General features: G+C 45.9%; 2 protein-coding genes across 8 annotated transcripts; both read right to left on the bottom strand.

Moving 5' to 3' along the window:
- Window positions 1-2,396: 2,396 nt before the first annotated feature.
- foxi3a (forkhead box I3a) lies at window positions 2,397-5,828 on the bottom strand. Its single transcript, XM_084941197.1, has 2 exons — window positions 3,300-5,828; window positions 2,397-3,145 (listed from the first exon to the last, which is right to left on the bottom strand). The coding sequence occupies exons 1-2, from the start codon at window positions 3,820-3,822 to the stop codon at window positions 2,493-2,495; spliced, it is 1,176 nt and encodes a 391-aa protein (XP_084797323.1). The 5' UTR covers window positions 3,823-5,828; the 3' UTR covers window positions 2,397-2,492.
- A 1,860-nt stretch (window positions 5,829-7,688) lies between these two features.
- On the bottom strand, window positions 7,689-22,210 carry lcp2a (lymphocyte cytosolic protein 2a). 7 transcript variants are annotated; one of them, XM_084941178.1, is made up of 21 exons: window positions 18,277-22,210; window positions 16,191-16,253; window positions 16,064-16,110; window positions 15,770-15,835; window positions 14,745-14,767; window positions 14,199-14,239; window positions 13,886-13,979; window positions 13,549-13,622; window positions 13,380-13,437; window positions 13,199-13,276; window positions 12,988-13,010; window positions 12,804-12,823; window positions 11,390-11,485; window positions 11,230-11,248; window positions 11,002-11,017; window positions 10,812-10,884; window positions 10,631-10,662; window positions 10,054-10,112; window positions 9,551-9,625; window positions 9,260-9,409; window positions 7,689-8,308 (listed from the first exon to the last, which is right to left on the bottom strand). In XM_084941178.1, exons 1-21 carry the CDS (start codon window positions 18,352-18,354, stop codon window positions 8,159-8,161), a joined length of 1,335 nt encoding a protein of 444 aa, XP_084797304.1. In that variant the 5' UTR covers window positions 18,355-22,210; the 3' UTR covers window positions 7,689-8,158. The 7 variants fall into 7 exon arrangements, with proteins under 7 accessions (XP_084797304.1, XP_084797303.1, XP_084797301.1 ...); XM_084941177.1 differs by having other exon boundaries at window positions 13,380-13,440; window positions 18,277-22,209; XM_084941175.1 differs by having other exon boundaries at window positions 11,230-11,245; window positions 13,380-13,440; window positions 13,799-13,979; window positions 18,277-22,206.
- Window positions 22,211-25,147: the final 2,937 nt, after the last annotated feature.

Raw genomic sequence — 25,147 nt, 5'->3', positions numbered from 1 at the left:
CCTGTGCTGATTTATTTTCACTACAAAACAAGAAGCATAAACAGTCACACAGCACGGCCGTCAGCTCGTTCTGATAAAGTTCATCATGAAGCTGTAACTGTGACCTTCATGCATGCTGACTAAAAATGGCAGATTCCCAGTGGGACCTTTGTAGTGAGCTGCTAACACGAGCCCTGCTGGATGTGGAAGTTCATGTTTGTTGTGTTGTCAGTTGTGCACATCAGCAGGATGCTGTGACAGGTTTATACATTTTTATTACTGGTTCTAAACCAAAGTACGGGAGAGCACCGGCTACAGAGGAGGATTTGTGTGTTTGTAAAAAATATTTACACGAGTTACAAATGTTTTTGTTATGGTCTGCTTACAAAGCAAAAAACTACGAGTAAAACTCTGCACTCAGGTTTCCTGGCTGCGTGTGGATTTCATCTTACAAGTACAAATTTTGACCCGATTTTTCTTCCTTTCAGCTGATTGGTCAATGTCAAGTCAATGACAAATTTAACAATCCAATCAGAGAACAAATGGGTTTGGCTGTTGGAGGGGTGCTTTACGGAGACCTACAGAAACCCCCAATGGTAACACAGACTCCCAAACAGTGTTGCCAACTTAGTGACTTTGTTGCTATATTTAGCGAGTTTTCAGACCCCCTCAGCAGCTTTTTTTTAAAAAAAAAAAACAACTAGTGACAAATCCGGCGACTTTTTCTAGTGTGATTGGAGACTTATGATGACTTTTTAACATGAAAGCATGTATCACTCTTACTCTCAACAAGCAGCGGGTGCTGCCGTGCGAAAGTGCTCACAGGCGCCAGGTAGTCCTCACTCAGCAGTTTTCAGAGCAGGTGATATTCACCCCTACGCGTACAAACTGCAAATGAATCGCGCATGAGCGAAGCCGCTGTCCCCCCGACTGTAACGCATGGTGGGAGCAGCGGTTCATATACATTTTTCTTTGTCAAAAATAAATCAGTGCACTAAAATACATCATTCCCATCACTGCAAACTTAGAAATCGGATGTCCTCGCAAAGCCTCAAGTCCCTCTTGTACATCCGATTTCAAATGAAGCTGTCTGGTAAGGCTTGCTATGTCCAGTCTGATTGTTAATGGTTAAAAATTTTCTTCTTTTAATGTTACATTTTATGGATCACAAGGTTTAAAACTTACACACACGGAAAGTAACTTCACCAGAGTGCCTATTTCGGGTCACTTTTGCCGGTGTTCACGGTCCCAAGTCCAGATAAAAGAGCAGGGTTGGAATTGTGACATTAAAAAAAACAATAATTGCTAAAAGAAATTTAATTTGTAGTTTTAAATATATTCTAAATGCTTTTAGGGTGTTTTTTACTCACGTTATGTCTCTTCCACAATGTTATATCTGTCTCATCTATAGCGTCTGTTACAATTACAGAGGCATGAGCAATTATGCAAATTAGGCAATGACGTCATTTAGCGACTTTTAGGACAGCCAATAGCAATTTTCCTTACTGAGGAGTTGGCAACACTGCTCCCAAACAGAAACCTATAAAAACTCCCAAAGACCCCAAAAGACTCGTCTTAATCTTACTGGACGACTTTTGCTCAAGAACTGTGTGATTTTAAACAGCTGCTGATAAAGAACAGACAGACCTTTAAGCTAAAACTACATAAAGATGCTAACGTCTTATACACTCATAGAAAGAGGCCATCTTTACAGCTAAAACTAGCTAACATAATCATTTAAATATGCTAACTGTACAGCTAACATGACTATTAACTAAAGTTATAAAAAGGGGCTAGTTACACTGCTATGCTACACTGCTAATGTTATAGAGACATTCTAATTGAAAACCTGTAAGCTAAATGCTAATTTCATTGCTAAAGTTATACAAAGACAGCTGCTCACACGCTAAAACTAAAGAACTAGCTCAGCAGCTAAAGTTACCCAGAGATGCTAATCAGCTTCATATAAATTCAATGTTAGCTACACAAAAACACCAGAAGCTAAAATAAAGCGTCGCTATTCATTTTCCCCTTTTAATTTGTATAAATAGCAAACATCCACTTTAATGAAGTTTAGCTATTCAGTATTGTTTTAAAAAAACCTGCAGCAAAACTCATGCTAAAGCTAAACTTAGCTGCTTTTGTTCATATAATTTAAATATAACCTGTAATAAGTTATAATTTAATGCAGTGTAAAAGTTTAATTATGGTTATTTTTATTTTAAGAGATAAACATTTTAAGATACTGATTAAATCTCATTTACTTAAGTCTTTTCTTCTCTTTACTTTTTGGTTTTAAAAGTGACTTTTTACAAATTCTGTTTTTGTGCAGTTAAACGTTTCATTGACATGTTTGGAGACATTGAACAAAAACATAGTTTTAAACTTAAATGTTTTTTTAATTCCAAACACCAACATTCACTCATATTTACACGTTTTCTCACTTATCCTAAAGTTGTGAAAGTATAAAAAAGATAAATAGAAACTTTTCAGGGCGGACAGGTGAGTCTGTTTCAGTGCTGGAGGACCAGTGAGTCGAGGGGCAGAGAGTCACTGAAGCCCCCCGAGAACAGAGGCTGGCTCTGGGCCTGCAGCTGCTGCAGCTGCTGCAGCTGCTGCGTCTCCTGGAGCTCCACCTGAGGACAGGATGCCGTCTGCAGCTCAGTGTAGAGTGACGGGGAGCCAGTCTGAGGGTCAGGGAGCGGGCAGAAGTTAAAAGGACTGGCCTGGGAGGACGAGAAGAGAGGAGGTGGCGAGGTGTAGAAGGATGGAGAGGAGCAGCTGGTGTCCCACTGCGGCACCACGGCACCGGGCGAATAAGAAGACGTGTACCCCTGAGGCGACGGGGAGGCCTGCTCTGGTAGCTTCATGTAAGGTACAGAGGAGGGAGGAAGAGGAGGAACGAGGAAGAGGGAGTCCTGCAGGTGGCAGAGGAAGCTGCTGAGGTTGGACGCAGCGTCTGAGAGAGGAGGCGGCTCCGTGCTGTAACCGCTGCTGCTGTGCAGAATTTTTGGGCTGGGCTCTGAGGAGGACGGTGATGATGAAGAGGAGGAAGATTTCTTCTCATTGGTCTCACAGTCGTTCTTCCTCTTCCTCTTGCGGCGGAAGTTTCCGTTGTCAAACATTTTCTCACACTTCGGGTCCAGAGTCCAGTAGTTCCCTTTACCTGCAGGGAGGAAGAGGAGGAGGAAGGTTAATCAAACTTTTCAGACAAAACCTGGATGAAGAAACTGAGTTTATACTGGAAACAAAGCACAAAAACATCTTCCTTTCTCTGACGAATCAGAGCCTCGAACAGAGCTCAGGTGTGCTCGCCTCACCTGGATCGCGCTCGTCCCGGGGAACTTTCTGGAAGCAGTCGTTGAGCGACAGGTTGTGGCGGATGGAGTTCTGCCAGCCGGCCTTGCTGCGGCTGTAGAAGGGGAAGTTGTCTGAGACGTACTGGTAGATCTGGCTGAGGGTCAGCCGCTGCTCTGGAGCGCTCTTTATTGCCATGGCGATGAGGGCAGAGTAAGAGTATGGCGGGCGGACCAAGCTCAGCATCTCGTCCTGGGAGAACCAGGGCATGCTCCTCTGGAGCCCGTAGAGATGAGGGTGGAAGTCCCTGAAGGGTGGGGGCAGCCCCGGTGCACATCCTGCGGCGAAGCTCTGGTCCAGGCTGGAGGTGAAGCTGCAGCTGTGGGCCGGCTGGAGCCACGCCGACGGGCTGGACGCAGGTGGAGACAGAGGGCCGTACAGGCTGAAGTCGGACGGGTCGAGGCCCAGAGATGGGAGCTCCTGCTGGGGCAGCGAGCGTCTGCAGACGGGGGGGGACAGGCCACGCTCCGGCACAAAGGACGCCATGCTGCTGCTTCTTCCAGCCTGCCTGCACCTGTCTGCTCCATACACCTGCTGCTCACCTGAGACACTTATACCCTGCTGCCCCGCCCCCTGTACGAGCCGATTGGCTGCTGGGGCATGAGCGCGAGGAGTGGGCTGATTTGAATAAGAACAGGTTGAATTGTTGCCCCGGGGCAGATCAGGAGGATCGAATGCTGACAAACGACTCAGTGAGCAGACGCAGCTCTGATCTCACAGCTTCATCACAGCTGTGTCGCTGCTTTCTTCAGCTGCATTTGAGACATTTTAAACTCTGAAAATTCAAATATGTTCATGGTTTCAGTTCTTAATTCTGAGTCTTTTTCTTGTTGAATGTCTGTTTGCTGTTGTTCACAGCTGGCCGTGTGAGGCTGTGGATGAGGGTTAAAGCTCACTCACAGCTTCTGCAAACACTGAAACACTGATATTTGTTTATTGGTGTGTTTACGGTGATTTCCTGTGACTTTCCCACTCGATGAACTTTGTAAGCCATAAAATGCTGAAAGCGTTGTCGTGTTCCTAAAGAGCGTGTCTGTGACCCCTGCCTGTTCTGCTGGGCTCCTATTTGATGTTTCACAGATGAGCTTTTCGCTGCTCGGAGCGTCTCCTCACAGACCCTGAGTCGTTTCTGCAGCTGCTGTTTGAGGCGTCGCCCGAGCCCTTTGTTCTGCAGACGTCCCCCGACACGCTGACAGTCAGCATGTCTGCAGGCCCGATCAAAATAACTCACATTCTCATGTAAATGCTTCAGCGCGCCTCCCAACGAGGGTTCGTTTTCACTGTGGCTCTAACTGCTCAGCTGATCTGTGGCAGACGCCCCGACGATCGTCTGTCAGCAGACACAAGCTCGGGTCTGAGGCTTCAGTCCAGCAGCTCCATCACAAAGCCCCGAGTGATGGAGCAACACGGAGGTCATGATCCTGATGCTGCAAAGCTGCCACACACAACTTTCTACTTTACTCAGTTACTTTACAGCCTGAAGGAGTTTGTTCAGTGTGAGCAGATGCATGAGGACGGAGCTGAGCCCATGTTTGTGTAATAACTGTCCTCATGGCTGTCATGTGACTGCTCTGTCATGTGACCATCCTCCTGTCAGAGCCTGCAGTTCCTCCGACATCCAGCAGAGGCAGCAGAGTTCAAATAAAGCTGTTTACAGCCTGATGCACAAACTGGTTTCTGTCCGGTCGTTAAGTCTGACGTCACTAGCCGTGTCTGGGCCTAAACTCCGCTGCAGGTCCATATATCAAACGATCACTATGGCATTACTGAGAGTTAAAAACTGTCTAAAGTCTTTCATCTTTAATAAAATGATCAGCGTTCTGCTCTACCAGGTGTAACAATTGAGTTTAACATCCAGGCATCCATGAAAACGGAATTTATGACATTTAACGGAGTTAGAAGTTAGCAGGAAGTTAGCTCGCTAGCTTCCATCTAAATACAATATAGCATGTCCTGACTGCGGGGTTTTGGAAACAAATTCAAACGTACAGCTCTGTTATCACTTCCAACATAAATGAAGACAGAAAACTAAACAGCAGTGACGTTTGTAGGGTTACTGAAGTTTGGCTAGCTGGTATATAATGATGTGCTACGTGACCGCTAGTGACACAGCTATGTTAGCTTAATATAAACAAGCTAACTTTTTTCCCACTCGATAAAAGTTAACGTGAGTGTTCTCGGTGGTCAGGAACAAATGTAATCGCATGGCAGGATGCTGTAAAAGGACCAAACTTCAGCCAGGAGAACAACTGAGATAATCCATCCACAATACGAGGTTAGTCATTCATATACTGCTGCATGGGCTGGGCTGCAGTTACATCCTAAGGTTTTAAAAACTGAGCTTAAATAAATGATTAGCGGTAATAAAAGCCGAGGGAGGTCAACAGTGATCACTGACTGTTTTAGGAGCTTTTTGAGATTAAATAGAAGAAAATACAAAACATTAAACATGTTAACAACACAAAAGCCATATTAAACGCAGACTACTTTAGGCCCGGAAGCAGGATTCATCACGTCATCACTTAACAACCGGATAGCAACTGTGTTCCATAACTCACCTGTATTAGGGTTCATGTTTACATTATTAGGGGCGTGGCCTCTCTGACTGACAGGTGGATGGTGACACAGTGTACCCCCCACCCCCACTGAGTCGTGTGCAGGACACGATCACTCCGTCAGCGTGGTGGAGGAGCTCAGCACCATGAGGAAGATCCTCCGATGAAAGGCTCGTGGAAGCTGAGACAGCGAGAAGAGAAAACATGACTTACGGTGCAAAGACCAGAAAGAAAGTTTCTAGATGGTGGAGCTGGTGTAGAAGCTGCTGTGGACTGTGGGTGCAGTGGGAGCTGCAGGGCTCGAGACTAATGTTTTCCCACAGTTGCATTTTTTCTCTTTGGTGCTCCCAAATTTTTCAACCGCATCACTGAACACTTCAGCTTTACATGTACACTTTTTTAAACTGCTGTCCATACAGACAACATTGATGAATGATTAACAATCTGTCAACACAAAGTTCTTTATTTGGAGCTCATTTCTACACGTTACCATATTTTTAGGGCAACGGATTATAAAAACAGTCAAACTTTACGCCATTGATTCATTCATGCTGAACTTTCTCATGTTCTGCTGCGCGACTGATAGAGTTTGAAGCTTCGTAACCATGTCTCTTAGCAGGAGCCACTTTGGGCTCCTTATGCACGCACAGTACAGTAATATTATGTTGAAGCACGGTACGTATCACTCCGCGAGGGTCCTGACTACAGTAGCTGTAATGCTCCATCGAGCGTTGCGGGTTCGTAGCTTAGCAACGTTGTGCTAAAACATTTTAACTGCTTTGAGCGCCGTGTAGCACATCAAATCAGTTCGAGGTCAGTAAACACAACCAGAATTCATACATAGGGCGCACTTTTGAGGAAATGCAAGGATTTTAATTGCACCTTATAGTCCAAAAAACACGTTACTGAAAAGGTTCTTGTGCTTAAAGTGTTTCACTGAGCTGAAATTTAAACTTAAAATATCATATAAAATAAAAAGAAAGTCTAAATGAAAAATGCCTCAAAGGCTTCAAACTGAACATCTCAATATCTGAACATCTTACCTTGGGCAATAGAGAGGTCCCGCCCCTGACTATCTCTGATTGGTTTAGACCACGATATGGGCATGATGTGTGTGTCTATGTGTGTGTGTGTCAGCAGTAATCCTCTCTGGGTGACGGTTTAGACAAAACAACAGGATCTGGACTATAACTGATTCCCGGATTACGGCGTGGACATGGCGGTGGGGCCCGTGGGAAAAACGAGCACCTGTAACCGTCACAGTGTTGTTTCACAGCAGCACCAAATCTGCCCACAGACCTGTCAGCGAGCAGATTTAAGGTGTTTGCTTCTGGTATCTTGAGCTCATTCACATGTTTGCATGAACAGTTTTTACTGCAAAGAGCAAACACGGAAAACCAAAATCAGACCAAATGAAAGCGTCGCTCTGCTGGAGGCCGACGGGAGGACGGCTCAGTTTGGGCCAATAAATCATTCTAATGATTACCTGCAGTGTGCTCATTGGCTTATAACCTGTCAGACCCGCCCCTCCTCGTACCCTCATCATGTCTAAATAGAGCAAAGCTCTGATGAATGTTTCCTGCAGCGTGTTGAGTCTGAATCATGAAGAATTAAAGCAGCTCTGAAGAAAGGAGGCCAGACGTTTGTACAGTCGCCCCCTGCTGGACATTACAAAGAATGCAGGTTTAAGGCACGTCAGCATTGGCTGCTTCCGTCTTTTATCATCAGGTGATACAGAAGGCTGAAAAATATTAAAATGAAGGTTTTTGTGCTTTGTTAGAGAAATCCAGACACAAATGACATCACATGATGGTTTTATTGAGAACAGCTGAGACAGACAGGTGAACAGTGAAGCACAGGTTACGTGGAGGTGAGGACGTACAGGAAACTCTTCTGACAGAAACAGTCGGCTCAGTTTGAAAGTATTTTAAGTGAACGCTGCAGATTTGTCCCAGCGTCATCGAGTGTTGACAGAAATCCCAAAGAGAAGCTAAAACTTTTAAGAACTCTTCTTAAGATTCAAAGGGACATTTTTTTGTCACAAACCCGTAAAAACTGAGGAACACAAAAAGGCAAACAACTGAAGCAACATGTGCAAAAATCCAACATTTTCCTCTGGCGCCACACAGCACGCCTTCCTGGAAACAGGAAGACGTTTAGCACAGCCGCTAGTGGCGTTTGAACATTCATCGTAAATCTAACCGTTTCCCTCTGCTGCAAAATTCAGCCGTGCCGCTTCGATCCAAGTTTGATCCGGTTCAGTCTGGTCAGGACCAGTTCTGGCCACCCATGTAGTATCCTGCCGGGTCTGAGAGCATGCACTGGTTCTGCTGGCTGGCGCTCCGGTTTTTGGCATCGATGAGCAGCAGAGGAGACTGGGAATAATGGCTGATGATGTCACTGACTGACGGGAAGGACTGGACACACAAGACACAGTTAGATTATACCTCCCCCTACAGGTCAAACACAGTTATTACAGGTGAACGCTGAAGGTGGAACTTTACTGATGTTGTGAAGTCACCTTGGTATTCGCTCTGACATCACAGCATTTATATCAACAACCCCTCAAATTATACTGGACGAGTTATGAAGGCCAACAAAAGTCTGGATGCTTCTCAGTGTTTACAAGAAACCCAGCAACTGGACCTGGAGTCACTGGATCAAGTGGGTCACTGGTCTTTATTACATTTTCATATTATCACTTATATTGTCACATACGCAATCACACAGAGAACAACATGTAGTGACTTGTGTCCGAGCATTGTGTGTCTCTGCCCGTAGGTGCTGCTGCTAGCTACTCTTAGCTACTGTTAACACATGTAAGTGGAGCTACCACAGTTTAAGCTTTAGTGTAATGTTAGCTACCGTGATGTTAGCTTGTAACGTTATGATGTTGTTTAGTCGTCTCTTGTCAGCTGTCCAGAGACGGAGGGTCGCATGTCTACACTGTGATAACTGAGACAAGATTGATTTGTCATGTCAGAAGCCTAAGTTCAGGCGAGGAGGAGGAGGGTGGTCCTGGAGGAGGCTGATGAAGATGATGAGACAGAAAAACAACAAAAAAGAAAACTATAAATGTAAAAGTTGAAACAGATGCAGCCACACAGTTTATCTGATGCTTGTATCTGTTGTGATGGGACAAAAAGTAGTGATGATTTCACGTATGTAGTGATTGGACGTGATCAAAACTCCTTGTCAGGTCCAATATGGCGGACAGCTCTTGAGTGAGCTGCGCATGACATCATGCGGGAAACCTCTGTAGCTGATTATAGTGCCCTGAACACTGAAATCTGCTGTAAACGTGAATAAGAAAGCCTGAAGTAAACAGACATGTTGGCTGTATGACTGTGAAGAATCCAGGATTTTACCTCCTGGACTTTGAGTCCGGTTCCCAGCACGAACTGCTGGTTCTGCTGCCTGATCTGGATGTTGTAGACTTTGTCCTGGTAGTAGACCATCAGGGTGAAGGGCTGGTTCGCCTGCTGCCGGGTGCTGTCCCTCACCAGGTACGCCCCATCCTAGATGAGACACAGGATTTAAAATGTTTAGACCACAGTGTTAGCATGCTGGGTATGTGACTGCTGCTCCACTGAGTCCTGAAAAACAAGTTTGAAGCCTGAATAACAGAAACTTTTATTATGACGCTCTGTTCCTGGTACCTTGCAGACTCGTTTCAGACATCCTTCAGCCTGACCTCGGGTCACTTTACCCACATACCAGCGGGGGTCCAGCTCCTGCACACACACACAGACACGCACAGTAATAAACCCTCTGATGACGAGCTCTGTGTGTGTTTCAGCAAAGACAAAGGAAACAGCACCACCTGCTGTTCACACTGAAGAACATCACCCAGAACATTGTTGTAATTATTATTATTATTGTTGTTGTCGTTAAAAGTACATATAATTAAATCAAATACAAACAAAAACATCTGTGCCGTTTCCTGTATTTTAAATTAAAAACTCTTTGTCTGATAGAAACCATCATTTCTTGATGAAGCTTTTATTGTGAAACACTTCCTCTGTGTGCAGTACTGACTGTGGGTCAGTAACTCATGCTGCTCCTCTTTAAAAGGTTCTGATCAGTATGGACCTCATAATGTTTATGTGACCCACGGTGCCCACGTGTCACAAAGACAAGCGCGTGTGTATTTTAGTGTTACCTGTGTGTATCCTGCTGCAGATGGAGGAGGACGAAATGACTGTCTGCCCGACAGCATCGCTGCAACACCACAAAAACACACAATCACACTACCATCACTTTACATTCATTTATCATGTCTATGTACAAAGACAATAAAGGGCTATTCTACTCTATTCTATTCTATGTCCTGAGGACTCAACCAACCCACAGCTAACCTCACATGATCTTTTCACCCACTGTGTGTTTCAACTGTGACTCTGATGGAGCCATAGTCAAATATTTTATTTAAAAGATCTCAAACTAGGAGCAGTCGCCCCCTGCTGGACATCAGTGCACTTCCATGTTGATGTAACTTTTAAGAAATCATTTTGTATAAATTTGTGCTGTTATTCATAAATCTGATTATTCTAATGTATGAATCATTAAAGCTGTTTCAGCTCTGGTCTGCTGGACAAACTGAGCACGCTCACAGAGGCATTTTAAACCTTTTCTCTGGTTTCAAATTGATTTCTGGAGTTTTATTGTGAAAGGACAGATGTATTTACACTCTGAGAAAAAGTGTATTTCACAAAATGTCAAACTAATTTTCTTCTTACGAGGTTGCAGTTTGTGTGGCAGAGATCCAGTCCTGTTAAAAACAATAAAAATAAGTTTACCATGAAATATTCTCTATTTTTCACTTAAAATTAAACTTGTAAAGGTTTGTGTTAAATAATTAAAGTGCTTTTGTAAACCACCACAAGCAGAAATCTTATGGTCTAACGGTCACTCACATACCTGTCTCCAGTGGGAGGGCCCGGGGGTCCGGGCCGGGGAGGCTTGCTAAGGGGGAAAGTGTTGCTGTTTGACACTGAAGGGGAAAAACAGCGAGAACAGATTTAAACACACACGTTTTAAACAAGTAACAAAGTTTAAACGTTTATTTTTTATTTAGGAAGTAAATCTGGAAAAAACGAATAAACCTCACCTTCGTCTGGCAGCTGCTGAGGAAAAAAAGAAAAACACAAGAATTTAACTTTTATTTCCCAATGTTACAAACCTCAGACGAGGACATGAATACAAACAGATATCTTCATCTAACTCAGTGAAACACGATTTCAAATGTTCATTTGTTTAATCAGAGATATTAAACCTGGTGACAGTAAATAAATAAACTATATTTACACGTGTGTGTGTGTGTGTGTGTGTGTCGTACCGCTCTCCTCTCCGTCCTGCTGAAACAAACAAACAAACCAAACGTGACTATTTTTCAAACATCGTCCTTCAGCTGTTAAATAAAAATATTTTGCTACAAATAAACGTTGAATTAAATAAACTGTAAACATCAAAGTGAATCGTTTATCTTCAGGTGATACCTGCTGGGTGAGAGGTGGGCGGAGGAGTTGCTCCTGTTGATGTTGGTGGAGGGCAGAGGAGGCTTGGTAAAGGTGGGCGGATCCTCCTGCGGTGGCCTGCGTGCACCAACACACCAACATTTATTTACACAGCACAAACATGACAGTAACAAACACAATAACAATAAATAACAAGTCAGCGAATAAAGACCAGCACTGAGGCAGACTGCCTGATGTAAAGAGGAAGATCGTTCCAAAGCTTCAGTTTCAGCTGTGATGTAGCGACAACAGCTGACCGGCGTGAACGAGGGGGGTAAATATACAGGAGCAGAGCATTTAAGGATTTAAAACCCAGTAAAAGGATTTTAAATTGAATTTGAAGCCAGTGTAAGGAGGCCAGAACCAGAGTAATGTGCTCAGATGTTCTTTTACCAGTTAAAAACTGCAGCATTCTGCACCAGCTGCAGGCGCGACAGAGAGACCTGGGCAGGTTATAAAAGCCTGGAGAGAAAAGGCTCGACCCTCCACAAACGTCTGAGGTGATAGAATGAAGATTTCATCACTGCCATCAAAACTAAGCGCAGAGTCGATTTTTACCCCAAGATTAGTAACTGAGCTCTTCAGGGTCACTGCAGCAGAGTCAACATCTGGGGTACCAGAGGAATTCAATTTAACTTTATTTATATAGCGCCCAATCACAACAACAGTCGCCTCAAGGCGCTTTATATTGCACAGTAGATCGTACAATAACACATACAAAGAAAAACCCATCATATATAACCTATGAGCAAGCACTTTGGCGACAGTGGGAAGGAAAAACTCCCTTTTAACAGGAAGAAACCTCCGACAGAACCAGGCTCAGGGAGGGGCGGGGCCATCTGCTGTGATTGGTTGGGGTGAGAGTTGAGGAACGACTGGGACTGGATAAAATTCATTTTACGTTCCTTAAAATGTAAACATTTAGAGCCTCCATGACTTAACATGACTGAGACAATCAAGCAGCAGACCCACAGAGACGACAAAGCTGCCAGTCGTCAGCGTATAGATGAAATGTTGTGTTTTCAGAAGATCGCACCCAGTAGCAGGAGATACAATGAAAACAGGAGTGGTCCAATAATAGATCCCTGTGGTACACCCCACGGCAGAGCTGCCACAGAGGACGAAGCTAACCCAACTCAACACAAACGTTCCTGTTGGAAGGCGCCGAGATGGAAATCCTCACACGACGCTGTAGTCAGTGTACACAGATGTATACACTTACTGTCTTATTACCTTAGCATAGGACAGGAGCTACGCATGTTAATTCTTTGTAAAAGACGTTAAATGTAAAAGTATAAATCTGTTTATTTACAATCTAGTAAAAGATTAAAGAATTACTGAAAACTGAACGTAGGAGTGTGTGTGTGTGTGTGTGTGTGTGTGTGTGTGTACACACCTCCAAGGTTGTCCGCCCGGCTGCAATAAGCAGAAAATGAATGTGAGTAAATGTTTGAATATGAACATAGTGAAACATTAGATCAGAGTTAGCGTGTGACGCGTGGAGCTGCTCGGGGTCTAACTCTTCATCCGTGTGTTGTTTTTCTGGTTTGTCATGTGTACAAAGTGTTATGTAAACTCACCCTGTCCCGCGTGTTGTTCGGTCCTGTGACGATGATAAAACAAACGTCATTCACAATGAGAAAAGAAGTTTGATTCCAAACATAAAGTTCAGTCGTGTTGTTTGTTTTTCTTTATGTTTCGGTGGGACAGGCCACCGTGGGAGGGATTTCCTCCAGCCCTGTCGGCCTGCACAGGTGAGTCAGCGGGCCGAGATCAGGTGAGGTGATTTACCTCTGATGGGGGACGGGTTGGATCCTGGACCTCTGCCTGGTTTGATGTTACGAAAGACCTGCGGTGGCTCAGGAGGCACTGAACACAAACACATGAAGAGCAGCTTTAACAAGGAGCCCAGAGGAATCACATGACCTGAGAAGATGTCATGTGATCAGCGTGTTTGCAGGAAGTTACTCACGCTTTCCAGGAGGTCGTGGACCACAGTGAGGGGAGGGGTCTCTGCGAGCGTCCATGGGCTGCTTTGATAACACACATGCACACACACACAGACACACTTAGCAAACTATCCTAAAGTATGTGTGGCGCCCTCTGTGGAGACACTCGGTACTACGATAAGCTTGACTCACCATCCGAGATGGTGGCGTAGAGACGGGGGGACGGGGAGACACAGCGGGGGGCTGACCTCGGGACACATGGTTGTCTACACACACACACACACACACACACACACGTTTATAAAGCGTGTTTGTTTGGTCGTTATTTTCATCTCTGTTACAAACACCGAAACAAACTCGATGACTGCGTCTGGAGTCAGAAATGACCCAAATGATGATTCGATGGTAATATTTTCTGGCGTGTGTGAACTCGTGAGGGTACCAATGTAATCCCCGTCCCCGATGGGCCGGGGGGGGCACAGCTTGTGGTCCTCTGTTGGTTCAGAAGGAGGCGGCTCGTAATCGTTACCCGCGTCCTGGTCATCGTTTGGGGACTCGTAGTCTCCCCCGCTGCCGTCATCGTCGCTGTACGGACTCTCGTAGTCATCGTCAAATTCATCGTCCTGACCGAGGAAACGCACAGAGAAGCTTGTGTTGGGTGGACGTCTAACACATGTATATCCTTTAAAATGTAAATGTGTACAATAATGAATCATCTTTGTGTAATTATTATTTATGTGTTCTATCTAATGTCACCTCTGTCATCGCTCTCATGTGTATTTTATGGTGTTTGTGACATCACAAATTTTGTTTTTATTCAGTAAATAAATCGATAAACTCACAAACTCGTCTTCGCCCCATCCCTGAGGCTCAGAGTTGATTTCTACAGAGGAGAAAGCAGCAGGTTAACATCTGTGTTTCCAGATGTGACAAAGAAATAATCACAAAGACTCAAATCACTGACAACACGACGAGCTTTCAGACTCCGTAATAATACTGCAATTAGGTAAATATCTATTACAGATCCTTACTCATCATCGCGAAACTATGTGGTAATGCTAACCTGTTTTTATTGTTGTTTCTATTTCCTGTGAAATTTTATTCCAGCTTTGTCAAAATAAAATATTTACACTTCATTACAAACACTTCCTGCTTCTGTTCGATTGAAAAGTCCCCGTAAAACGGCAGCACACCCAACGTTATGTTTAAGTTTCACATATCAGGAACTCTGATCTGGTGTGACGGAGGTGAACGCAGTCTGATGGAAACTACACTGAAAATTTCACCACATTACAAAGGATTTTATTCTGAAACAACTAATACATGTGATGATTATTCAAACCATCCATGGCTCTGTGTAGAAACATTAAACATGAATAAATTCTTACCTGGTTCTTGATATTTGGACGTCCTGTGAGAAAAAAAGGTGTGAGAAAGTCAGAGCTGAGTCAAACCTCAGCGCTGCTCAGGTGATGCTTTTAAATAGATGTAAAATAACCACAAAGACAAAAAACAGTGTGCAGGAAACACGAACAAAGCTCTTTTATGAATCAACTGTAAAAGTTTTAGCACCTTCTTCTGATGCTAATTTAAGTTTTATCAAGCAAACATCCAGAAAAACGGTCTTTAAGCAACAACAGAAGTCAACTTTCCCTTTTAGACTTTACTTAGAGATAAACTCTTATATAAAGAAACGTGAGTCTGTATGTTGTTATTCGTATAAATAAGCTGGCCGTGACAGAGCTCCCAGTACAGCGTGTGCCTCTAAGACAAACGACAGCTAGCATGAAATGTTGGCTCGCACCATTCAGCTAGCAAACAATTTCACACAAACCACATTATAACAGCAACCAGCGAGCTAACGTCAGCGTGCTGCTCAGAGTCTGCATCAGTTTCATGTACTCAGCAAAGTCTTGATAAATCTTTGAAATCATTAAAAACAAATCAGTGCCCGGAGGCGTTTCAGGTGGTTGTTTGTTCAGACATGTGATGCTAAAATCGACCCTTATTTAACGTTACGATCATTTTAGCTGCTAAAGTAGTTTGACAGGTTGGTCAGTCACTAATTCAGACAGTGTTTTACCAGCAATAAAGCTAGCAAGCAAATAAGCTAACGTTAGCCAGCTAGCCATTGCTTAGCAACGCAACATGAATTTTGCGATTAACATGAGGTGATGCGTTTCTCAGAAAACGGTTTGTGTGAATCAACCTTCACTGTCCGCTGGCGTGCTCCATGAGCGAGCCTTTCAGAATAAGATACAGGTTCTTCTATGAACACAGTCCAACAGTATTCTGGCCCTATCTGGACTTTGTGCTTGAACAGATGTATAGGAGACACCAGTGGTTACCAGACTGTCGTTTCATTGCCACGATTAAAGCACAGGCTGTTGTTATAAGCAGAACATGAACATACTTTTTACTAAAGAAGCCTCCCCTCTTCTCCTTCTTGTTGATTTCACTGCTGAGTTTGGAGATCATCCTGCAGAGACATGGATACATGACGTCACAGTGTGGTTAACCCTCGCCTGGGTCTCCCTCAGCGTTCAGACTGTACCACACAATCAGCACATCTAACATCAAACACCAGCTTTGGTTACAAGTGAAGACTTTCTGTTGACAGTACTGATCCAGTAACATGTCTCTCAATCAAAGCTGTGGCCCAGGCCGACTGCAGTACCACAGCGCGGCAGCAGGGGGCAGTACTCACGGAGTATGAAGTTTAGGGAATTTCTGGAGGTCGTTGTCGCTCAGATTCTGCAAAAACAAACAGGGTCATATCCTTCCCTACACCCTTCTTTCCTTTTCCAGTTTTATTTTCTTGTTGTTGAACTCACCACAAATCTGGAACCAGAGATGGAGTGCTTCAGCACGACTTTGTCACAGCCGGACAGATTCATCTGTAACAGGGACGTTACAGGGACATATCATTCAAATATGAACACATCTATTTATTATTATTATTTTATTATCACTGTTTCTTATTCGATTTTTTTCTGTCTTCCAGGAAATACCGATTCTTCCTCACGTATGGACGTGATGTTCTCCGCAGACGATTCTGTGAATGTGAAACATCTAAACTAACACACGCAGTGACGCAAAGCAAAGATAAGAATCGGTTTCTGATGTCACAGTTGCTGGCCACACCGCCTCACTCCAGACTTTCAGCTGTAACTGCTTATGGACGGGACTAAAGCGTTAGCGTCATTTTGTCCCACACAGATTTCCTGCTGATTCTCAAAAAATAGCCGAGCACGAGCGACTCGTCAGCATCAGTGAGATGAGCTCACAGAGCTGGTCTGAGGTTCGACACAGGCATCGGCCTGTTTTCCACGTTTCGTGTTGTCATGACGATTCTTCTTCTTGGTGCAGAACGAGCCCACGTTTGAACAGATTTGATAAATGAACACGATGCAGCCTGAGTGGTAAAGGAGTCTGTGGGTTGCATCCACCAATCATTAAAAGCCTCTGACATCAGACGCTATAAAAGAATCGCTCGGAAACTTTGTGTCGCGCTGATAGAGCCAGTCTTTTATGCTGATGAGCTGATGAGAGTGCAGATAGGGTGGAGTAGGTGGAAGATGGAGATAAGGGACGAGTGCATGAGAGTCAGAGAGGCTGAGGTGGTTTGGAAGAAGCTCAGAGGAGGTTCATGGATGTAGCGAAGGAGGACATGAACAGAGTGTGACAGAGGAGGATGCTGGGGTGGACGATCTGCACGGGACTGAAGCGTCTCCGCTGAGCGAACGTCCCGCAGGCTTGTTGTACAGAGATCAGTGAGGAGACATTCAGAGTGAAAATAAGCCCACAGGGATTTCTTCTACAGAAGTTCACCCCATGATTTGAATGTTTGGCCGCGTCTGTAACAAGTTACAGTTATTATCTCCCACCTGTTGCTATTCTTGCCTCCGCTGAGAGCACGCATGCTGAAACACCGTAGGCCTTAAATAACCCCATCAAACCCCAAATGGAAAATAACGACACTTCCTGCGGCTCTGCGCCAACGTACAGCTTTCATCTGCTCCACCTGCCTGCTCCGATACTTTGCACCATCAAACTGCTGCTAAGTGACCTAAAAATAATCAGACGTGATCAGATGTTAAAGTCTGTTAAAGTAAGACGAACTGTTCAGATTATAAGAGATGCACAGGAAGGGGAAACCCAGCAGTTTGTCACAGCTCACTCCTCTTCATGCAGCCGCCTTCAGACGCGAGCAGCTAACGGCTAACGCTGCTGCTTCTGAAGTGTAACTGACACCCGGCTGCCTTTGTCCTTGTTCTCGGGGACTTTTATCCAAACGCATCACAAACACTTCCTCGTTAAACCCACTGCTTCTCTGAGTCGTTACGTCACAGCGTTTGAACTTCTGCAGAAAAATGTCACCATCTCTGCGATCAGCAGGAAAGCTGTACGCAATCACGCTGTGGCAGAGCCGACGACAGTTACTCAGTCCAGCCTTTAACTACAGATGCACAAAGCACCAGAAGCATCGGGCTGACACATGAAGCTGGCTGCACGTCTGATTGCATGAAAGATTGCATTATTACCATTGTTCGACTGACCGTCTGAACTGCACCTCTGCATTTTGAATGACATCATCAGTGAGGTCACTGCACTAACAGCGAGCCAGAGCTTTACTGAAATGTTGTTGATCAGCACGCTACGCCAACGTTTCAAACACAGGGCATCAAACACCGAAGCTGCGGTCACCACGTGTCATCGAGCTCCGTGTCGGGCAGGTGCAGCAGCTCACCTGAGCCTCTGAGGTGAGCTGCTGCTCACTAACGTTCTGGTTTGGTTCACGGCGCCGTCTGAGCGTGAGTCAGCTGACCCCGCCGCTCGGAGGATCCTGAGGAGCTGAAAACAAGGACGTACACGAGGACGCACACGAGGACGCACGGACAGTACGGACGGAGGCCTCACCCTTCTCAGGTAGTCCGCCAGCTGCTGCGGGCTCCACCCCATCACATCCGACCTGGACAGCATGCGGTCCGAACTCATCCTGCTCGATGCTCAAACCACGTCAGCCCGGCTGCTGTCAGACCCAGAGCACGCTAACATCTGAGAGAAAGAGGCGATCTTTGAGCTCGCTCCTCGTCCTCTGAGGAAGTGATCGGGCTCGTAGTTTCTGCGCCGTTGTTCTCCTTCAGCCCACGGTCTGACTAACGGGCCTCGCCGCCTCTTCCTGTGAAGACTCAGACGTCTCTGAAAGACAGAAAAGCAAAGAGCTGCGAGCGTCTCAGCTTTTACTTCCCCAAACCGAGTCGTCCGGTCTAACTGTGCAAGCGTCCGTCCGGCAGCGCAGGCAGCAAAGAGCAGGCAGACATGTCACCCGGGCCCAAAATGGCTTCCTCCTCCTCCACTCCTTCAGTCTCTCTCTCTGCGTCTCTCTTTCCTCTCTCTCTCTCGCTCAGAGGAAGTGAAGTGGGGGATGGATGAAGGCAGCATCACCCCCACCCCCCGTCTGACCACAGAGCGGAACAGCGTCTGCAGCTGCACCCACTCGCTGCAGCGACGCTGTCGAAATGCCAAACAGAGGAACAAACGAGTCCCGGATCAGCTGGCACTGCCCCGACCCCGGGTCAGCCCGACGGAGGGCCTCCATCAGCGCCGAAGGCCAGGGTCGTTACCCAGCATGCATCTGTGCAGTCAAGCCACCTCTGCACACTCTGAAAAATGTACTCCAAGTATTCAAAGTAAAAGTATTGTTTACCAAAACAGTTTGTGTATCGGGCTGTGAAATGTTTACATCTGCTGTTTAACACGGGGGTCTATGGGGACGGGCTCACTGCTGCCTCTGCTGGACGTCAGAGGAACTGCACCGCTCAGAGCAAACCTGAAAAAGTCGGGACGAAAACAAGAGCTCATATTTTATTCGTGATCGAACACAGAAAACAAAAGATTAAAGTGAGAGAATGAGCCGTCTCAGAAAAGCTCGTGCTGAAGAGGCGGAGGAAGATTTACCAGCTGATCATGTGACCTGTCAGCAGCTCGGTCACATGATCGTGGATAAAAAGAGGTTCTCAGAGAGGCAGAGCTTCACCAACATGAATCATGTTCCTCACCGTGAACAGTTCATCAGCGTACTCAGAGAAGCTGGAGGACTCTCTGTGGGACGAGGCCGATGACCGTGAGCTTCAGCAGATGAGTCTCAGGAACACTCCCAGAAACCTGCTGGGCGTGCCGTCCACACGTGCAGGTTACAGCTCCACCACAATGGAGGTGGTCCGTCATGGATGCCGCGCAGTCAGACTGAAGAGGCCAGGGAGCGTCCGACTCGTTCTCAGTGCTCAGGTCAAAGCCTGCAGCTCTGTGTGGCCTTCATGTTTGAGCAGGACGATGCTAACCTGCAGCGCAGGAGAGGGGACACACGGACCTGTCCCACGTTGTTGGACCTGTGGTTGTTCTTCATTATAAGAGCTTATTTATCACAGGCCCAACATTTGATTTTATATGAAAGAGCAAACACAGAGGGCGAGCCGCTGCGATGACACGATGTTTTAAAACGTCAGTTTTAAACGAAACGATAAACTCAGAAACACGTTGTCCCACTTTGAAGTCTCACCTGAGTCGTTTAAACTCAGATCATTGGACTCATGTGTCTCCATACAAACTGGAGATAAGGATGGAGTGATGGATGCACTCATGTTTCACTTCTTCACACTAAGTTTAGCTCAGGAAAGCCCCTCGTCTGCTTCCTCCTCCTTCCCTGAGGTCACATGGCTCAGTGACTCAGGAGCATGCAGCACCATGGCAGAGGTGCATGATGGGAGAGCAGACATGTAAAAGAGGCGGTGGCAGCTGACGGTAACGGCTCGCTGCAGCGTGAAAAACAAAACCCCGCCTCCATCACAGCCTTCTGGCTCCTGATTGGACCATTTCAGGAAGCAACAGCATTTATTTGTTTGTTTAATTACTTTATTTTTAAAAAATTACAAATGAGTCACAAACAAACAAAAACACCAAAACACAACATCTGCAAACACATGTTGCTGTGTTTAGTTGCAGATGTTGTGTTTTGGTTGCAGATGTTGTGTTTAGTTGCAGATGTTGTGTTTTGGTTGCAGATGTTGTGTTTAGTTGCAGATGTTGTGTTTAGTTGCAGATGTTGTGTTTTTGGTTTCAGATGTCATGTTTTTGGTTTCAGATGTCGTGTTTAGTTGCAGATGTCGTGTTTGGTTGCAGATGTTGTGTTTTTGGTTGCAGATGTTGTGTTTAGTTGCAGATGTTGTTTTTGGTTGCAGATGTTGTGTTTAGTTGCAGATGTTGTGTTTAGTTGCAGATGTTGTGTTTTTGGTTGCAGATGTTGTGTTTGGTTTCAGATGTCATGTTTTTGGTTTCAGATGTCGTGTTTAGTTGCAGATGTCGTGTTTGGTTGCAGATGTTGTGTTTTTGGTTGCAGATGTTGTGTTTAGTTGCAGATGTTGTTTTTGGTTGCAGATGTTGTGTTTAGTTGCAGATGTTGTTTTTAGTTGCAGATGTTGTGTTTAGTTGCAGATGTTGTGTTTAGTTGCAGATGTTGTGTTTTTGGTTGCAGATGTTGTGTTTGGTTTCAGATGTCATGTTTTTGGTTTCAGATGTCGTGTTTAGTTGCAGATGTCGTGTTTGGTTGCAGATGTTGTATTTTTGGTTGCAGATGTTGTGTTTAGTTGCAGATGTTGTTTTTGGTTGCAGATGTTGTGTTTAGTTGCAGATGTCGTGTTTGGTTGCAGATGTTGTGTTTTTGGTTGCAGATGTTGTGTTTAGTTGCAGATGTGTTTTTGGTTGGTACGTGCGATGTGGCGCATGCAGCGAGCGTGAACCAGCTGCTGCAGCTGCTGTTTGTTCTGGTCATTAATCAGCAGCGCTGAGAGGAAACAAACCACACTTCCTGTTCTACTTCCTGTTGATCAAACTAAGTTTCAACCGCGGTGCCAAGAAAAGAAAACGGTGCATGAGGTCTGACACAGGCGACCTGAGAAAAACCACAGTCCAGAAAATGAGCTCAGGTTTTAATTTTAAACCAGGTTAATGGTTAATAAATAATAATCAGTCCTGAGGTCACGATCAGTCGGAGCGAGTGATGAAAACAAAAAGAAAAATGTACCAAAAGTATGTGGACACGTAGTTAGTATACAAGAGGTGGACATGGCCACCATGAGGTCACCTGAGTCCATGCGGCCGACTCGCGGTGGAGCCTCTGTTTCTCTGTCCAATGCGTGGATCCTTCAGTCCCACTAACTTAACCTTTGACCTCATGGCTGTTTGACAGGAGACGTGGCTGAGCTGTTTCAGTTTACACTGAGGGCCGGTATTCTGTGTGATCAGCGGCCTCGGCGTTCCTGTTTTGATGGCATCTGCAGAAATCTTTCAGCGCTCCCGCTGACTCAATTCAATTCAATTCAATTCAATTCAATTTTATTTATATAGCGCCAAATCACAACAAAAGTCGCCTCAAGGCGCTTCATAGATACAGAGAAAAACCCAACAATCATATGACCCCCTATGAGCAAGCACTTTGGCGACAGTGGGAAGGAAAAACTCCCTTTTAACAGGAAGAAACCTCCGGCAGAACCAGGCTCAGGGAGGGGCGGGGCCATCTGCTGCGACCGGTTGGGGTGAGAGAAGGAAGACAGGATAAAGACATGCTGTGGAAGAGAGACAGAGATTAATAACAGATATGATTCAATGCAGAGAGGTCTGTCAATACATAGTGAGTGAGAAAGGTGACTGGAAAGGAAAAACTCAATGCATCATGGGAATCCCCGGCAGCCTACGTCTATTGCAGCATAACTAAGGGAGGATTCAGGGTCACCTGGTCCAGCCCTAACTATATGCTTTAGCAAAAAGGAAAGTTTTAAGCCTAATCTTGAAAGTAGAGATAGTGTCTGTCTCCTGAATCCAAACTGGAAGCTGGTTCCACAGAAGAGGGGCCTGAAAACTGAAGGCTCTGCCTCCCATTCTACTTTTAAATACTCTAGGAACAACAAGTAGGCCTGCAGTGTGAGAGCGAAGTGCTCTAATAGGGTGATATGGTACTACAAGGTCATTAAGATAAGATGGGGCCTGATTATTTAAGACCTCGTATGTGAGGAGCAGGATTTTGAATTCAATTCTGGATTTAACAGGAAGCCAATGAAGGGAAGCCAAAACAGGAGAAATATGCTCTCTTCTTCTAGTCCCTGTCAGGACTCTTGCTGCAGCATTTTGGATTAGCTGAAGGCTTTTCAGGGAGTTTTTAGGACATCCTGATAATAATGAATTACAGTCGTCCAGCCTGGAAGTAATAAATGCATGAACTAGTTTTTCAGCGTCACTCTGAGACAGGATATTTCTAATTTCAATCTCTCAATCTCTAATTCCAGTTTTGACGATGTGGAAGTAAAAATGTACGTTTCTGCAGCGACTTCTCGATCCGAGCTGCTGACACGAGCCTCAGCGCGGCGCTGAAGGCTTCCTCAGTAACCCGAAGTCGTCTCCGTGGGTCACCTGACCTGACCTCACACTGACTCTGCTGCAGACTCAGGTGAGAGAGGCAGACGTACGAGGGAAAGGGAATCTGGAATCTGTTTGTTTTGTGGATTCACGTCAGAAACACGAGTCAAATAAAAGCTGCTCGGGTTGGTGGGAGTAGAGAGGGTCGCTCAGGTGTCGCTGCGTCGGACCGCAGCAGGCGATGTAAACGCACCGCTGCTTCTAACATTCACACTCCGATGGAGGCATCAGAGAGGAAGGATGCATGCGGGTGGAGCAGGTGGGGATCAAACCACCAGCCCTCTTGTAGGTGACCTGCTCCACCTACAGCCACCCTGGTCGCTCTCTCTTTATGATGAAGTGAGAAACTCGCTTCCTGCTGCATCTTCTTCACACACTTCCACAAACATTGTAGAAGAGCTCAAATCTGCAGGAGGCTGACGGACCCACAGCTCTGCGTGGCGCCCTCTAGTGTGTCAGCCCTGTAACTGCACCTGTTGGGTCAGACTGACCGACCCCACAGGTGTGAAAAACGTTTGCACACCTGAGCGAGCAGCAGGGATGCAGCTGGTTTTCTGTGAATGATCTTCATGTCTGCTGACTCTGATCGAGGTCGACTGTTTTAAACAAGTGATTTTTCTATTAATGCTATTGGCTGATTGCTGACACACACACACACACACACACACACACACACAGGTGAAAGGATAATCTCTGTCCTGTGATTGGATGTTGGGATGGTTGCAGCACTTCCTGTACGATGAGGAGTCGTTTCTGATGAAGGCAAGGTGAGCTCAGCCCACAGAGTTTAACCTACACGTTCACATGAATGGGGCGGAGCCAGCAGCATTAGACCAATCACAATAAGCGATCAGTGTATGGACAGCAGAACTCAGAGGAGGAGAAACAGAGTAACAGCTGCTGGCTGATTGGGCCTGTGTGAGTGACTCAGGGCGATCGGATTATTACTGAGTAATTACGTTTTTGTTGTTGTTGCCTGTCCCGTTTGGCTCTTTTGCAGCAGAATTATTGTCTAAAGGCGAAGAAAGATGCCCAGCGGATTTACTTTACCAAATGGACCATCCCAGCTTTGCCTTATTGGTCTATTTGATTCACCTTTTATTTTATTTTTTATTTTCACTTGTTAGATACGGGACAGACTTGACTGGGGAAAAGAAAGGGGAGAAAGGAAGAGGGGGGAAAAAACAGCGGGGAAGAGGGACGGGGATGAAGGGCAAAAAAACAAAAACCAACTGAATAAGCAGACAAAAAAAAAATACATCCATCAATTACCTGTTGAGAAAGAAAAAAGAAAACAAGCAGAAGAAAAAGAGTAATAGAATAAACAACATCACGATGATCTATGGGAATATAACAGTAAATACTAAATATTAAACATTATTGTGCAGCACGTAATATCGACAGCGCACAGTGTGCTTTGAGGTAGGAGCCAAAAAGGGTGTAGTTTGTGTGTGTGAGCACCCGTGTGTACACCTGTGAGCATGGACGCGCTTGTTTTTAAAAGGTTCCTTCATGTAATGATCTGCTAGAGGGTGTGGGGGGGCCACAGCCCCGTCCTCCAGGGCATGAAGCAGGTATGGAGGAGATCAAAACTCCAGACATCCAGAGGCCCTCAGAACACAAGAGACCAAGGAAGACCAACAGAGGGGCAGCCGTGCCACTGTCCCAGAAAGAGCTGAGGAGAGTCCCAGATGAGGGGTCACTCAGCAGCCGCGGAGCAGAAGCCAGGGGGGGTTGCAGTGACGTGCCCGTGAGCTCCGCCGGCAGCCAGCTGCGCCAGAGTGACCGAGCCCCAGGCCGAGAGGCCGAGGGCACCCCACCCCCGAAGTGGCCCGAGCGAGCCCCAGGCTCCAGGCCCCGACAAGCAGCCACCAAGGAGTGAGCCGGTGTGTACCTGGACGCCCATCCCCGGACACAAAGAACCACCAACGCACCGACGTCTAAGGGAGTCCACCACCGGCAGGGGAAGTGGTGGGGGGAGATAGGCCTCCATACCTTGGAGGGCCTGAGATGTCCCCAGAGAGGTGGCGTCTGATACCCAACCTGACATATGGACACAGACATACAGGCACACACAGATACAAACATCCATTCCCACCCTCATGCTCTCATATGCACTTAGTCAACACTCACCCAATGTGGAGACAGACATAGATAGACGCTGTACACACAATCACACTCCCCAAGCGTACTCTAAGAACCGGGTCTAGGTACCTTTGCCCCTGGAGGGGGAAACTGCACCCAGACCCAGGTGGTGTTACCCTTTTCCCTGCAGTGGGGAGAAGCAGACCGCCCCGACTCCGCAGCAGCAGGGAGGCCC

This window comes from Perissodus microlepis, chromosome 10 (genome assembly GCF_051167445.1).
Source record: "Perissodus microlepis isolate ML-2025 ecotype Zambia chromosome 10, ASM5116744v1, whole genome shotgun sequence".
NCBI classification, from domain to species: Eukaryota; Metazoa; Chordata; class Actinopteri; order Cichliformes; family Cichlidae; genus Perissodus; species Perissodus microlepis.
Note: the sequence above shows the minus strand (reverse complement) of the source record. Positions and strands in the feature narration are given on the sequence as shown.

Coding starts and splice junctions, on each gene's coding strand:
- foxi3a (XM_084941197.1), bottom strand. CDS start 3,822: ATGGCGTCCTTTGTGCCGGAGCGTGGCCTGTCCCCCCCCGTCTGCAGA. Junction 3,146..3,299: donor CCGGGACGAGCGCGATCCAG/GTGAGGCGAGCA, acceptor TCCTCCCTGCAG/GTAAAGGGAACTACTGGACT.
- lcp2a (XM_084941172.1), bottom strand. CDS start 18,354: ATGAGTTCGGACCGCATGCTGTCCAGGTCGGATGTGATGGGGTGGAGC. Junction 13,623..13,798: donor CGGGGACGGGGATTACATTG/GTACCCTCACGA, acceptor GTGTGTGTGTAG/ACAACCATGTGTCCCGAGGT. Junction 13,277..13,379: donor TCCACGACCTCCTGGAAAGC/GTGAGTAACTTC, acceptor GTTTGTGTTCAG/TGCCTCCTGAGCCACCGCAG.